This window comes from Armigeres subalbatus, chromosome 2, assembly GCF_024139115.2.
Source record: "Armigeres subalbatus isolate Guangzhou_Male chromosome 2, GZ_Asu_2, whole genome shotgun sequence".
NCBI lineage: Eukaryota > Metazoa > Arthropoda > Insecta > Diptera > Culicidae > Armigeres > Armigeres subalbatus.
The window spans coordinates 453580067-453596304 of record NC_085140.1 but is presented as its reverse complement, the minus strand read 5'-3'; the positions used below and the strand labels follow the sequence as shown (position 1 = coordinate 453596304).

General features: G+C 41.1%; 3 protein-coding genes across 3 annotated transcripts; 2 read left to right on the top strand and 1 right to left on the bottom strand.

The window, feature by feature from the left end:
• Positions 1–105: 105 nt before the first annotated feature.
• LOC134210470 (uncharacterized) lies at positions 106–1711 on the top strand. Its single transcript, XM_062686518.1, has 2 exons — positions 106–1355; positions 1426–1711. Exon 1 carries the CDS (start codon positions 106–108, stop codon positions 1072–1074), a length of 969 nt encoding a protein of 322 aa, XP_062542502.1. The 3' UTR covers positions 1075–1355; positions 1426–1711.
• Positions 1712–3024: 1313 nt separating this feature from the next.
• Positions 3025–7537, top strand: LOC134213793 (mediator of RNA polymerase II transcription subunit 15). The gene is made up of 3 exons (XM_062693121.1): positions 3025–3220; positions 3457–3596; positions 5371–7537. The coding sequence occupies exons 1-3, from the start codon at positions 3156–3158 to the stop codon at positions 7434–7436; spliced, it is 2271 nt and encodes a 756-aa protein (XP_062549105.1). The 5' UTR covers positions 3025–3155; the 3' UTR covers positions 7437–7537.
• Positions 7538–9972: 2435 nt separating this feature from the next.
• Positions 9973–14545, bottom strand: LOC134213792 (zinc finger protein 354A-like). The gene is made up of 5 exons (XM_062693120.1): positions 14460–14545; positions 14111–14388; positions 12824–13190; positions 10917–11855; positions 9973–10784 (listed from the first exon to the last, which is right to left on the bottom strand). The coding sequence occupies exons 2-5, from the start codon at positions 14363–14365 to the stop codon at positions 10054–10056; spliced, it is 2292 nt and encodes a 763-aa protein (XP_062549104.1). The 5' UTR covers positions 14366–14388; positions 14460–14545; the 3' UTR covers positions 9973–10053.
• Between the last annotated feature and the right edge of the window lie 1693 nt (positions 14546–16238).

Here is a 16238-nt window from a genome sequence, read left to right as displayed (position 1 = left end):
TGCAAAATTAAGAATGCCAATCCGGCACCACCGCGTATGGGAGAGTTACCTAGAGAGCGCCTAACACCGTTCATAAAACCATTTTCCTTCGTGGGCGTTGACTACATGGGACCCTTTCTGGTCAAGGTTGGGCGCAGCAGTGTGAAGCGGTGGATTTGCCTCTTTACCTGCCTCACCATCCGCGCAATCCATCTGGAGTTAGTACATAGCCTAACATCGACCTCCTGCGTAATGGCTTTCCGCAGGTTTGTGGCTCGACGAGGAGCGCCGATGGAGATTTTTTCCGACAATGGCACCAATTTTGTGGGAGCTAATCGCCAGTTATCTGAGGAAAAGCAGAATATAAGGAAAATTAACGAGACCTGCGCATCTACGTTTACCAATGCACTTACCCAGTGGCACTTCAACGTTCCGGCCGCCCCCCACATGGGAGGTCCATGGGAACGCATGGTGCGTTCCGTCAAGGTGGCTATGCAGGCCATATCAAACAGTCCACGTCACCCCAGTGATGAAGTCATGGAGACAATTATGCTGGAGGCTGAAGGAATCGTAAATTCACGTCCACTAACTTACATCCCTTTAGAAGATGAGAATCAAGAATCACTTACTCCCAACCACTTTCTTCTGTACGGATCAACGGGTATCAAACAACCAGCGGTGGATCCTGTGAACGATGGGAACGTTCTACGGGACAGTTATAGACTCTCGCAGTGTATCATGAATGAATTCTGGCGCAGGTGGACGCGGGAGTATCTCCCGATACTGACTCGGCGAACAAAATGGTTCGAGACAACTAGACCGCTGAAACCAGGTGACTTAGTCATAGTCGTGGACGATACAATCAGGAATAAATGGGAGCGAGGACGGATCCTGGACACCTTCCCGGATAAAGCTGGACAAGTGCGTCGAGCAAAAGTGAAGACTGCCAGAGGAGTTTTTACTAGGCACGCTATAAGGCTAGCGGTTCTTGATGTGGCGGGTCCTGACAAGAATCCGGGAGACTGTGTTCCAGAACCGGAAGTAGTTCACGGGGTGGGGAATGTTGCCGATACCCCTCGTTGCGGCGAAATATAAGTGAGCCAACTGTCCGTTCCGTCACACTGAAAGTCATCTTGACGTGACAATGACAGAGGAAAGAACAACTGAGTTCATGAGTAAGCAGATTATGAATATAATAAGAAACTTGAACAGTCAGCAGATTTGAAGAAAAGATTGTATTGTAAGATAATGAATTTGAGTTTATTTGGCAAATACTATTTACTTGAATATGTTTTGTATTCCATAGTTATAATTCAGCAGTTAAATCACCGATTGTCCTCTAACGTAGTTTGGGGAGAGACAAGTTTGATTGATCGGTATGTTGAGCCTGTAAATAGATATCCACCTTGTTTAGCTAACCTAAATCCATTGCAAACTTACCTGTAGTAATCCACCGTGCGCTTCCTAGTTAGAACAACGACCTTGAACTGAAATACCGATAACACTGAATTTGTAAGTAGTTAACTATGCACCCTAAAATCGATCTGAAATAATTAAATATACATTGTAGCTTTGTAGCTGCACAGTACGGCAACTAAAAGAGACGGTGTTCGTTTTTCTACTCACGGGAACAACGGCAGTCACATGAAAAGGCCTATTTTAAAATGGGGTAATTGAACTCTTTTTGTGTTATCAAAAAACACCCATTTTTTGACATTTCAGTATTCGATATAAAAATGGGTAAATGGAACCCCTTTAATGAGTAATTTCAAGCTTCCGTGTGAACTCTTTTCAAATAGGCCTTTTCACGAGACGTGCATGCACACGGAAGCATTCAAGTACCCATTAATGGGTATTTTCGTACCCATTTCGAAGAAAAGCGGCATAACTCATTTAATGGGTAAACTCGATTTACCCATTAATGGGTACTCTAACTAAACTTCAAATAATGGGTACTTTTCACTCTCGGCTTCTATTCTTGAAATGAGTAAATAAGCCCCATTTTCATGCTATTTAAATTGAGGTTATGTAATGCAGATTTCATGTTCCTCCCGGAAGGGTTTGGAATTAAGAAAATTATGAATAATGAATAAGAAACAATGGATTCATTATATTTATTGCAACGCATCAATGTCGGATAAAAGCAAGTAGAATGAAACCGAACTTTTGTGCCGCCTTAAAGGAGTGTTTTGATCGAGGTTTTGATTTTTCCTGTCCGCATACAGCCAACCTCGCGGCCAACTTCCTGTGTGGTGCAAATCTGGCAAATACTTAATCCCTTTATGTACCGAAGGATGCAATCCGATTGCGAGTTGTAGAAAACTAGAACTGTTGATAAAAATGTTATGTATTTACAAAGGGGTAAGTGATGAATAAATGATGAAAAACTTACCTTTTTTCGCCGCTGGCGATGTCTTACTTTTTCGAAGCATCCACGGAAGCATCCCATATTGGAATATGGATGATGGACTTCTAAATAAATACAATAATTGTGAGCTCACTTGTTTTATTTTTTCAAGCACGGACTTTGGAAAAAACCAATGACAGCGGTGAATTATTAACAACGTGGGCCAAATTTACCCATTATTTTATTCGAGAAGAGATATTTCAAAATGGGGTAAAAATATACATTTCATGTCATCAGAAAAATGCCCATTTTTTGACATTTCAGAACCTTTTATAAAAATGGGTATTCAATACCCATTTAATGGGTACTTACGAATGTCCGTGTATGAAAGTGACAGCTTCGGACTTGGCAGTGTCACATGAAAAGGCCTATAGTAACAACTCTCGCGTGATTTTTGAAAACGTCCTAAGTCCAAATGAAAGACTCTCTTTCATTACGCTGTCTTTTGCTAATATCTATGCTAGTTTAAAATTTGTTGCAATATTTTCACCTCAGCATATACTAGACAAAGCTATTTTCTTCAGATCAGTGCTGGAAAATCCAATGTAAATGTTAGCATGGCTTTGTAATAATCGAAAGAGAAAGTAAACAAAGAGAGCCTCTCTTTTGGACTTCCAACGTTTTCAAAAATCACGCGAGAACTGTTGTCCATCATTCGAAGCGTTTGAAGTCGAAGCTATCAAAACGATCAAAACAGTTTTAGTAATTTTACATTTTTTCTGTCGAAGGAAAAGTATTTTTCTAATAAAAGCGTTGCAAAAAGTATCTCATGGATACGGCTGAAGATATTTCATGGAAAACTGCTAACTTTCGGCAGAGTGTCGTGAACAAAATGTAAGTACTGAATACGATAATGGTCGGAATGAAACATCAATTCAACAAATTTAACTTGCCACAAATGCATTCTGTTATGCCCTCGATAAGAATGCGATAAAAAAATTGGTGATTTACAACGAGCTTAATTTTCTTATCAACAGCGTATCAGTAAACATTAAATTTGATTTTTTTCGCAAATTATATGCTGATAATTTTTCCTTGCTATTTTTTTTACCTGTTTGTCGTCACTGTAGCAATGAGGCCATCCAACAATCGGGAATGACCTCAAGTAAGAACGGATTGGAAATGGAAAATCACGTCTTTCAGAAGGCTCGCACCAAAGATGAGTATCTGAGCTACGTGGCTCGGCTTATTTTGCACGTCAGAGAGATGAGTAAGTACCTAGCCCTTAATTAATATTATTGCAAAAACAATTTCCGGAAAACCATTTGTGGTTTTTTGCCTCAAAATTTGTAGCATATTGCTGTCTTGCATTTTTTTTGTCTACTGTCAAACGGGGTGACTTGCAACACTTGGGTTTTCCACAAGTTTTTGTTTTTTTACAATAAAAATATATTCAAACATCGACCTATGTCATCACGCATCCCTAGTTTACATTGTATTTGTTATGCCTAGTTGGTGTTTAGGTGAAAATATTACTCACTGTTGTTTTTTTGTATTATTTTGTGAAACTGTTTCGTTATTTGAAAGTCGAACGTCGTAAATCGTAAGTTCGTGTTGCAAATTGAAAATAATTTCATCAAAATCGATCCCCTCTTCAGTTACAGTACCTAATTAGGTATGTAATTCCGCAAAAACTATAAAATAATACAATTGTTTGTTTTTGAAATATCAACTTTTTTTGAAATTTGTCCCCCTGCGGGGTGACTTGCAAGGATGTTATCGATCATTTAGTAATCTGCGTAGTTTGTCAATAACTTATTCAAGCGCCTAAATTTTAAAATGTGTTTTTTGGTGAACTTCTAGTGCGAAGGTTTCTACCACTTTGCCTAACAGGTCGATGTTTGAATACCACTTTCAAAGGAGTTGAGGCGCCAGTTGCAGTAACTCATACTAAATGATAACAAAATTTCAATCATTTAGTATAAGTTAATGCTACTAGCGTTATAGCTCCGTTATTAGTGAAATTCGGACTGTTAGACAGAGCTGAAGAAAAAACTTCGCACTAGAAGTTCACCAAACAACACATTGCAAAATTTAGCCTCTTGAATAAGTTATTGACTAACTACTAAATGATCGAACGCAGATTACTAAATGATCGATAACATCCTTGCTTGCAACAGCTGATACCTACACGATAGTTTATTTTTCAAAAACTGTTTTTAAACTTTTTTTCAAACTGGCATTGATTTTATGTTACAGAATTCCTTTATCATGCCGCGAAACTACAAGAAACCTGCAAGAAGTCGCATGTATGCTAATTTTTCAAAGAAAACTTTGATGAAGGCAGCGGTAGAAGTTAAAAAAAAAACAAATTGTTTATCCGGGAAGCCGCTTGGGGGTACGATTTGTCCCTAACAACAATTTAACATTATCCTAATACAGAAAACAGTAAAACTAAGACTTACGGTGGTCAAACAGTGTTGAATCCCCAAGAAGATCCAACACTTGTGGATGTTTTACTGCTTGCTGCGGAAATGCCTTTTCAAAATAATGATCTTAATATATGAAATATCAATCGATGCGTTGAAATCGTGAAAATAATCGGAATGAGAGAAGGGGGAATCAATCAAGTAAGGCCCCTGCATTGACAGTGGTGAATAATGACCCAGGATGAAAAATCACTATGATTAAGTTGTTCTAAAACATGTTATGATTGAATTCGATGAAGTGTTGCAAGTCACCCCGCAGTAGGGGTGGCTTGCAACACCCATCATTTTGATATTATTTTCATATTTTTATTATTGTTATATGTCTGATAATATGTCTAATCACTAATATCAGGACACATTAAAAGTATCATGTACTAGTAGAATGAATAAATCCTTTTGATTTTTAATTCAGAATTATTGAGAGAGAAACTTGAAAAGTGTTGCAAGTCACCCCGTTTGACTAGGGAAAAAAATATTTTCTACATAATCGTGTATAGTTGCTCAAAATATTTCCACGAAAATTAAAACTTAAATACTTATTTTTTCAATTCCAAGACACTAAAAACAAAAGTCAAAATCCTACCGGAGGAACCCAGGACGGGGGCATGCCGGATCCGATAAATGCATTGCAAACCCTTGCCACGCAGGGTACTCGTCCACAAATGATGGGTGGCCAGATGGGACCAGGAGGTGGTCCAATGGGAAATCAGATGGGTGGTGGAAATGCATCCAACTTGTTGAATACGTTGAATCGGCCTCAAATGCCCATGACCAACATGCAGGGTCGTGTTGGCGCGATGGGAGGGCCCAACCAAATGGGCGGTATAATGCCCGGACAAATGCAACAAGGGATGCCCAATCAAATGGGTGGATCAATGGGACCAGGTGGAATGAGCGGGGGAAAGATTGTTAATCAAATGAACCCTATTGGACAGATGAATGCAATGCAAATGGCTGGAACCGGAATGCCTCAAGGTGCAGGCCAGCAACAAGCCCAACAACCTCCAGGGCAGCAGGTTGGGCCAAATCAAATGAATCCCATGGGTGGAATGGGAATGCAGGTCAATACTGGAGGACATATGAATCAACAAATGAATCAGGTCGGAATGAATCCAGGGGGTAATCAGATGGGTAACCTTGGTGGCAATAGTCCAATGAATCCGGGAAATATGGGAATCGCTCCGAATCAAGTAATTCGTCAGCAAATGCCTCCAGGAATGAATCCTAATCAGCAACAACTTGGAATGGCCGGAGGACAGATGAATCAGATGAACCAAGGCGTTGGTGGACCAGGTGGAAATATGGGTTCTGTTCAACAACAGCAGCAGCCGGGACAGGTCGGAATGGCCGGTATGGGCCCAGGTGGTCCTGCAAATATACCACAGCCTAACAATCCACAACAGCAATCACAGGGTGGTCCTAATGCTGGGCCTAATCAAATGAATCAAGTTGGAGGTAACATGCAGACTATGGGGAATCAGGGAAACTTTGCGCCTATAGGAGCTAATCCTATGGTACGAAAACCTCAGGATATGATGAGTGGAGGTCAAGTGTATCCTGGAGGAGTTCGTAGCGTAACTCCAAACCAGTTTCTACGTCAATCACCATCGCCATCTGTTCCATCACCAGTCGGCCCAGGTTCAATTGGACCTCAATCGCATCCAGGACAAATGATACCAAGCCCAGCGCTTATTCCTTCGCCAAGCCCACAAGTGACTAGCAGCATTCCTCCACCAAGAAACATTGGACAATCTCCTGGACAAAGTTTGAATACCCCAGGACAAGCCGCGGCTCCTAGTCCACTGAATCCACAGGAGGAACATATATACAAAGAAAAATATCGCTCGCTACAAAAGTATATTGAGCCTCTCAAGCGCATGATTGCTAAAATGGAACACGACGATGTCGATAAGATGGGTAAAATGAAACGTTTGCTGGACATTTTGTGTAATCCCACTTGTCGTATCCCGTTGGACACACTCTATAAGTGTGAAGCGGCTTTGACGAGTCAGCTTGGAACCATTCGAGAGACCTCTCTTAATAATCCCTTGGTGGAAGCGGTTTCATCGAATCTGCAAAGTCCTCTCGGAAACCATACTTTACAACGCACCTTCCGGCCATGCTTGGAAGCACTTTTCGGCCCGGACATAAAAAATCTTCCTACCCCGGCTAAGCAACCACGTTTGGCACTCGATGAACCCTCAACTGTAGGATCAACGGGCACTCAAGAAATCCCTCACATCTTGCAAGGAGAAATTGCCCGTTTGGATCAGAAGTTCAAAGTTTCGCTCGATCCATGCGCCATTGGCGATACAAAAACCATCAAGCTGATCTGCTGGCTAGATGACAAGCATTTACCGTGCGTGCCCCCGGTAGCGGTGACTATTCCGGAGGAGTATCCATTCACGTCGCCAACTTGCTCGCTGATTGAGCAAGAATACAATGCTACACCGTTTCTCATACAGGTGCAGAAATCGTTCCTGGCTAGGATCTGCAAGCTGCCGGAGATGTTTTCGCTGTCCCATCTGCTGGACACTTGGGAAATGTCCGTTCGCCAAGCGTGCTCGCCCAATCCAAGCTTGGTGGCCCCGAGCGCCACCAGCGTTTTGCTGGGCATGTAATCAGACGAGGGAGGGACGTTTCGATACAAGGTGGGTTGATACTTCATTTATTTTGATAAATTAAAGATCGCACATTTAAACATGCATATAAAAGATCAAAACGGACAGTGTTTCATGTGTGTAGAACTAAAAGAAAGCAAAATTCGTCGGTGCTGCGATCTTGCCGATACCTCGATTTGCTATTTTTCAGTCTAACGAAACTTCTTCAGGACTTTAGAGAAATTTATAGTCAGATAACTTGTGCTCATCGTAGTACTGCGACTAATAATATATTCCACTCACTGGCCCATGACTGCACGTCGCCAACCTCTACGCAGGATACGCAAATCGTCGATCCATCCTTCCTTAATCTCCTCAAGGCCACGTGACATGATATTAACGTCGTCGGCGAAGCTGAACGGGCTTTATCAAAATTCTACCACTCATGCTGCATTTCCCCTTCAAAGCTCTGTTTAACCCTCTTCCGCCCATAGTGTCTGTGGACCATTATCAAATTTTGCACCGTCTCTCGAATACTCCGAGTGCTTGCAAGTCCTCTTCGAGCATTGTCCATGTTTCATGCCCGTAGAGGACAACCGGTCTTATTAGCGTCTTGTACATGACACATTTGGTGCGGTGGCGTAGGAGCCCGTAGTAGGCCCGACTTCCACAGATGATGCGCCTTCGTATTTCACGACTAACGTTGTTGTCCTTGCTAATCCGAGGTAAACGAATTCCTCGACCACCTCGAAGGTATCCCCGTCTATCGTAACACTGCTTCCCAGGCGGGCCCTGTCGCGCTCGGTTCCGCCCACAAGCATGTACTTTGTCTTTGACGCATTCACCACCAGTCCAACTTTTGTTGCTTCACGTTTCAGGCATGTGTACAGTTCTGCCACCTTTGCAAATGTTCGGCCGACAATGTCCATGTCATCCGCGAAACAAATAAATTGACTGGATCTGTTGAAAATCGTACCCCGGCTGTTACACCCGGCTCTCCGCATGACACCTTCTAGCGCAATGTTGAACAACAGCCACGTCCATCACCTTGTCTTAGTCCCCGGCGCGATTCGAATGAACTGGAGTGCTCGCTAGAAATCTTCACACAGTTTTGCACCCCATCCACCGTTGCTTTGATCAGTCTGGTAAGCTTCCCAGGGAAGATGTTCTCGTCCATAATTTTCCATAGCTCTACGCGGTCTATACTGTCGTATGCCGCCTTGAAATCAACGAACAGATGGTGCGTTGGGACCTGGTATTCACGGCATTTTTGAAGGATTTGCCGTACAGTAAAGATCTGGTCCGTTGTCGAGCGGCCGTCAACGAAGCCGGCTTGATAACTTCCCACGAACTCATTCACTAATGGTGACAGACGACGGAAGATGATCTGGGATATCACTTTGTAGGCGGCATTAAGGATGGTGATCGCTCGAAAGTTCTCACACTCCAGCTTGTCGCCTTTCTTGTAGATGGGGCATATAACCCCTTCCTTCCACTCCTCCGGTAGCTGTTCGGTTTCCCAGATTCTGACTATCAGTTTGTGCAGGAAAGTGGCCAGCTTTTCCAGGGCCATCTTGATGAGCTCAGCTCCGATACCATCCTTACCAGCTGCTTTATTGGTCTTTAGCTGTTGAATGGCATCCTTAACTTCCCTCAAGGTGGGGGCTGGTTGGCCTCCATCCTCCGCTGAACTGACGTAGTCATCTCCTCCGCTGCCTTGACTTTCACTGCCTGTACTCTCAGCGCCATTCAAATGTTCCTCGTTGTGCTGCTTCCACCTTTCGATCACCACACGTTCGTCCGTCAAGATGCTCCCATCCTTATCCCGGCACATTACGGCTCGCGGCACGAAGCCTTTGCGGGATGCGTTGAGCTTCTGATAGAACTTGCGTGTTTCTTGAGAACGGCACTGCTGTTCCATCTCCTCGCACTCCGCTTCTTCCAGGCGGCGTTTCTTCTCCTGAAAAAGGCGGGTCTGCTGTCTCCGCTTCCCTGTATAACGTTCTACGTTCTGCCGGGTACCTTGCTGCAGCGCGACCGCCCGCGCTGCGTCCTTCTCCTCCAGAATCTGTCTGCACATTTTGAGTACAAATCAAAGGCGTAGCCAAGGGGGTGGTTTTGGACATAACACCCCCCCCCCCCAGAGACAAATTTGGGAAAGAAATTAAAAAAAAAAAAGGTTAAGGAACATGTGATGTTTGGATGCCCGCGATTTGATATTGTGCAAAACGACATGCTGCTTCTCAGCGGCTTGGATTCGACCCCGTAACACCTGAGAGGATGTGCCGGGACGATGATATTTGGAATAGGGTGAACACTGCAGCTTAACACATTCTGTCTAAGCTGCAGCGATGGTGGCGTTTTAAACAAAACCAGCAGCTCCAGTAGAGATCTGCGATGCTGTTGATAATGTTTATAATAACTATAAAATGGCCGTTCTGAGAATACCACCTTCGAAACATTTTCTCTATTCTATTTTTTATACAAAATAGTTGTTGCCTTCTCCTTCTCCATGAATTGGAAAGCGATCCACATAAATTGAAGGAATTTACACCAGTTTTTTTAATTTATGTAGTAAGTATTATTTATTTCGTCATTAAATTTTTGAAACATTTGAAAGTTACAAAAATTATCAAATTTACGAGTCCGAATCTTCATGTTGCTCGTTCCAGTGTGCGTCCAAATCCTTACGGATGTTGGTCGCAAAGTCACATTGCTTTGCACTGCATTTGAAGAGCTTCTCCTTGGTGTGCCGAATTGTATGCAGCCTCAGGTCTCTTTCACGTATGAATCGCGCATCACACTCTTTGCACTTGAATGGTTTTTTGTCCAAGTGAATTGCATTGATATGACGCTTCATATCGGTCGAGTACCGATAGGTAAATCCGCAGTACGAGCACGTGTACCGGCGATCCTTGGTGTGCGTGGTAATGTGCCTCTGAAGTAGGATCTTACTTCCGAATGACATTGAGCATTCGGATTCGGGGCACTTATGAGGCTTGTTCTCCATGTGCTTGTTCATTTCATGTTGTCGCAAAGCCCATTTATGTGCGAAACGTTTGCCGCAAATGGTGCACAGTTCTGGAAGATCTCCGTCATGAATTCTTTTAATGTGCATAACTAGATTGCCGTTGGTGACAAAGTTCGCTCCACAACGATCGCACGCGAAAACAGGTCGATCGTCATTTGAATGCGATTTCTTCTCGTGTTTACGAACAGCATTATGAGAGGGAAACTTTCGCCCACAAGTAGTGCACATATATTTACGGTCATACTGTGCCTGAATGTGATTTTTATAAGCGCTGCTCGACGGAAAATGGCGGTTGCAAAGTCGACAAACGTTATGCTCGATATCTGCCAATATAGTGCCTGTGTTAAAGATAAAATATAGAAAAAATGTGAAATAATGTTTTCTCTATGACATCATGTTTTCAAAGTCATAGTTTACAATAATTACAATCTAAAAGTTGTATGACCATACAAGCTCTTAACAAATATTACCGTTCATTATACGCTGTTCGGCGTGGTCGTTCAAGCAATGATGCTCCAGGGCTTCGTCCGTTTCAAATGTGTCGTAGCATCCGTAGAAACAGCAGAAAAATTCGACCGCATTGTACTGGTGTACATCGGTTTCGACATGTTCCTTGATTTCGGAAAGGGAATCAACGGTTTGGAATTCACATTGTGGTTTTTTGCACCGATAGATTTTGGTGATTTTGAAGGTGAGCTGATGTTTGAACAACGATCGATTATTTGGAAAGCTTTTGTAGCACGAGAAACATTGGAACTTGGGTTGGTCGTCTCGATTCGGGTAGTGAACGGTTTCAATGTGCTCTAGAAGAGCTTCACCAGATTCGAATGGTTCGAGGCAACCACAGCATTTGCTTGAAGATTCGAATTCTGTTTCAACTTTTTCATTGAAGATCAGCCGGTCGGGCTCGGAATTATGCAGAAGTGGATGAAAACGAGTGAATTCAAAATGTTGTAGTAAAGATTCTTTCTTCTTTGTCATAACGTCACAAATTTTGCACCGATAAAATAAATTTTCGCTGCGGTTTTCAAGATGCTGCTTCAGCTGTGGAGCATGTTGGAATGTTTTATGACAAATTTTGCAATCTATTTTGGATGAGGAGGGCTGATTCTGGATTGAATGTGCCAATTTGCAATGATTTTCCCATTCGTCATTGTTGGGTGTTAGCTTTTGGCAACAACAAATAATTCCGGAGAACAACAACTGATCGTAATATTCTGTATCTTCGTTAATGAGTAATAAAGGTGCCAAACGTTCCACATCGATGTTTGCCGAATCCAGGTATATGAAAGGATCTACATCTTCTGTTGGTGATAACTTCATCCTCTTGCTTTCTGCAATCCAGTTTAGGTCGATTTCATTTTTCAGGTCCACTCTTTTTCTCACTCCTGACGTGCTCTGATTTGATACTGTCAAAGAGAATAAAAGTAAGGTCGTCATTATTTGAAGACAGATAAGAAGGATAGGGGATGAATGTAACATGCGTACACGCATTACCACAATGGATTCAATTAAAAAAAAATCAACTTTTTACAAAGTAGTTGTTAATCGATTTTATCGCAGAAAATTGCATTAGACAGTGGACAAAGGCTACGTAAATTTTATAGCGATCGGTCAATGCGCTCAAAACTTCTATCTATCGAATCTAAAAAAATGTGTATTAGCTTAATACGAGAAAGACCGTATCACTACTAGATGGATCAATAAGTTTTTTTTCTTGTTTTTAGATGGAAGACGCGGTTATCGTCTTGATATGTTACAGCGAAATCGAGTCTAGTATTGATAACTCAATACCAAAATTGTCATCTATTCACGAATAAAATGTGATCCTTCGTCTGAAGTCAAGCAAGTGCAGATCTGACAAACCGCCAACAACACACCATCAATAAAGTGGGAGGAAACATAAGTTTTCCAAAATGGCCCATTACTTCTTCCACAAGGCATACCTATGTTAAGCTAGAATACCGTCTTTTTGAATAAATCAAAAAGTATCCTAATCTAAGAGAGAAAAATAAAAAAAAAGCACTTCAACCAAATCCACCACCAAGGTGGTCGAGGTCCACTCGCCGGTCATATGGGACAACGAGCACCTGTTATTCCGGCAGCTGGGATGTTCAGGCATCGGCACTCGTCCAATGGGGTAGCGGCCGTCTAATCTTCGAGTGCCCGTTTCGGCCCTGTGCATTTACATTTTAAAGAGAGTGTAATATGCTCCCTTTGGTAGGCGATCGTGTGAGATGTTTGTTGTACCTGAAACCCTTCCCTTACTGCATTTTATCGCTGGTTTCAAATTGGTAAGTAATTTTTACTTATTATAGACACTTACAATGGTATATGCTAGTTTTTAAGCTTTAATTTTTACGAAACTAATACTAACCTGAACACAACTCGCCCTCAAGGGCAGTGCTATTTTCTTCAACCAACTCGGGTTTAACATAATCATCGATGATGAATTCGTCCTGCTCTACTTCTTCCTTCAAGTTTTTTTTCATAATGAAATCTGATTTCAAAGCCATACTTCGGAACGCATATGCATCGCAGAGCATTTGGAAACACTCCCCGCATATGTGCTGTGGCAAGCCATCATTCCCGACAGGGCGAACCACTCCACAAGCGTCGCGGAGCATATCAGCAACAAGCTTCCTGCTACTACCGGAAATGCAAAGCACCGAAATCAGTTCATCTACATCGTCCCGCAGACATGTTCGGCAGCACTGTTCCGGAAACTTGGCTTCCGTACAATACACGGACATTCGTAAGTACCCATTAAATGGGTATTGAATACCCATTTTTATAAAAGGTTCTGAAATGTCAAAAAATGGGCATTTTTCTGATGACATGAAATGTATATTTTTACCCCATTTTGAAATATCTCTTCTCGAATAAAATAATGGGTAAATTTGGCCCACGTTGTTAATAATTCACCGCTGTCATATGTTTTTCTCCAAAGTCCGTGCTTGAAAAAATAAAACAAGTGAGCTCACAATTATTGTATTTATTTAGAAGTCCATCATCCATATTCCAATATGGGATGCTTCCGTGGATGCTTCGAAAAAGTAAGACATCGCCAGCGGCGAAAAAAGGTAAGTTTTTCATCATTTATTCATCACTTACCGAGTCACTTACCCCTTTGTAAATACATAACATTTTTATCAACAGTTCTAGTTTTCTACAACTCGCAATCGGATTGCATCCTTCGGTACAAGGGATTAAGTATTTGCCAGATTTGCACCACACAGGAAGTTGGCCGCGAGGTTGGCTGTATGCGGACAGGAAAAATCAAAACCTCGATCAAAACACTCCTTTAAGGCGGCACAAAAGTTCGGTTTCATTCTACTTGCTTTTATCCGACATTGATGCGTTACAATAAATATAATGAATCCATTGGTTCTTGTTCTTTATTCATGATTTTTTTAATTCCAAACCCTTCCGGGAGGAAACTTGAAATCTGCATTACATAACCTCAATTTAAATAGCATGAAAATGGGGCTTATTTACTCATTTCAAGAATAGAAGCCGAGAGTGAAAAGTACCCATTATTTGAAGTTTAGTTAGAGTACCCATTAATGGGTAAATCGAGTTTACCCATTAAATGAGTTATGCCGCTTTTCTTCGAAATGGGTACGAAAATACCCATTAATGGGTACTTGAATGCTTCCGTGTATAGATCAGCAGATTCCCGCGACGTCTGTTGATAGGCGCAAGCTGTATTGAGCCTGGCCAGACACTGCCCACAGATGTGTTGGGGTAAACCATCGTTTTCTTGGCAGAGATGGAAGCGGGTTATTTCTGTTATCATGTCCACGATAAGTTTGTCCTGGGTGGCACACTGGCAGTGCAACGATATCAATTCATCGACCTCATCCGCGAGACAAAGCCTGCAACGGAGATTCTCTTCTTCCGATACAGAAGTTGACATGTTTTTTTGGTGTCGGCGCGATTCTGTCGCAATTAGTAGAAATTTATTTTTATTCATTTATTCATGTTTAATCTGCGTAATTGAAATTTCTTACCTGTAAAAAGTTATTCGAAGACAGTTTCAATGGTTTCAATCTGGGACTTTCAATCAGCTGATTACAGTTACATTACATTACAGATACACTGCAAATAATTTTCACGTAGCATTTACCTACCTGAAAACTTTTAGTAAAAGTTAAACGAATCGGTGGAATGGTTCACAGCCTAAGAGTGAAATCAGTATATAGAGTACTTCTAATGTAGGTATAACACACGGATTTGCCTAACGAATTGAACAAATATAACAAGTAGTATATACTTCTTCCAAAAAATCAAATCTCCAAATCCAGGCTATTTTCACTTCACAAATATGGCGTCAGAGCGGCACGTGATCTAAACTGAGGGCTCGGTATTCATTTTACCGAGTACTCAGTGAAGTGCTTTGGATTTACTGAACGATCGGTATTTTTTTTGACAAGTATGGGAAGAACAGAGTTGATCGGTAATGTAAATATATTCCCGAAGCTCAGTATTAAACTTTAAACTACTGAGGCATGGGTAGAAATTATTGCAGAAATCAGTAAATTAACCACAATTAACTGAGCTCTCGGTTGAAATTTTATTTTACCGTATAAAACCAGTAAAAATATTTACCGAGCTGCAATTCTCGATCTAAGTGTGTAACATATTCTACACGGTTAGAAAAAAGTACCTAATTTTAGGTACTTTTTTTCTTTTGCATCTCCCTCCCTCTTTCCTTTGTTGTCATAAAATGAAGAGCAAAACCACTCACGGATACAAATTTCATCCATTTGCTTCAAAAATATACATGTTTACTTCCAAAATGGTAAAATGTTTGAATCAAACATATTTATTTTTAAAACCAAATTAAATCCCTGTTTGTTTTATACAAACACTAGTGGGCAGCCCCTCGCTCGCTCTTGCAAAAGTAAACAAAAACTCGAGTTCGGATCGGATCCGATCAGAGGTAAACAGAGGAGCAGGAGCAAGCGTGGTATAATATGTTTTCTTGCTTCCAAATTAATGATAAGCTTGATGATAAGGATGTTTTTCAGGTACAGAAAGGTAAGTAAATGAAATATGAACGATTGGAATTGTGAAATCTGGTAGTCAAATGCTACCAGAATATGAAAATTGGTAGAATTGATAAGAAAATATTATGAATGGCTGAACCAAAACAATAATATCCATGTTTGCTTCAAACATTTAGCTGGTTGAAACAAACTGAAACGCACATTTGATTCAAAAGAAAGTTTTCGTTCGCTTCAAATGCAACAATATGTTTGATCCAAACATATTTATTTTTGATGCCAGAACAAACTGAATTATTGTTTGGATTTACCTAGAATATGTTTGTTTTTAACGTAGTTTTTTCTGCGTGCTCAACAAGGGCATTAAAGTGTGCCCGCATAATTCTGGACTATAATTGGACCATCTCTCAGATCATTGCTGATAATAAATAACGTTACTTCTACTATTCAGTTTGCAGTTTAAAAGGATGATAAACCAACCTCTACAGAAATGGTTTTTACTGTATAGTATACTGTGTTTGGCAAATCAACCATATGAGTAATGGGCGGTTAAGTATAATTACTGTACAAAATAGGCTGTTTTCCAGTACATTTTTTTCGATGCACAATATATGCTATGGTTCACTTACAATCCTCGTTTTTCGATAAAACAGCATAGGTTATAATATAGATACAGTAAAATGATATATGGATAAAATCGATGGACCGTATCTCTTATCTTTAATTAGTAGGAGCAACCATTGGTATTTTTTTCCTTTTTGTGATGAAAACACGATAAATATG

Coding starts and splice junctions, on each gene's coding strand:
- LOC134213792 (XM_062693120.1), bottom strand. CDS start 14,365: ATGTCAACTTCTGTATCGGAAGAAGAGAATCTCCGTTGCAGGCTTTGT. Junction 11,856..12,823: donor TGAGGGCGAGTTGTGTTCAG/GTTAGTATTAGT, acceptor TCTCTTTGACAG/TATCAAATCAGAGCACGTCA. Junction 10,785..10,916: donor CGAACAGCGTATAATGAACG/GTAATATTTGTT, acceptor TCTTTAACACAG/GCACTATATTGGCAGATATC.
- LOC134213793 (XM_062693121.1), top strand. CDS start 3,156: ATGGATACGGCTGAAGATATTTCATGGAAAACTGCTAACTTTCGGCAG. Junction 3,221..3,456: donor CAGAGTGTCGTGAACAAAAT/GTAAGTACTGAA, acceptor TCGTCACTGTAG/CAATGAGGCCATCCAACAAT. Junction 3,597..5,370: donor TTTGCACGTCAGAGAGATGA/GTAAGTACCTAG, acceptor TTCAATTCCAAG/ACACTAAAAACAAAAGTCAA.
- LOC134210470 (XM_062686518.1), top strand. CDS start 106: ATGGGACCCTTTCTGGTCAAGGTTGGGCGCAGCAGTGTGAAGCGGTGG.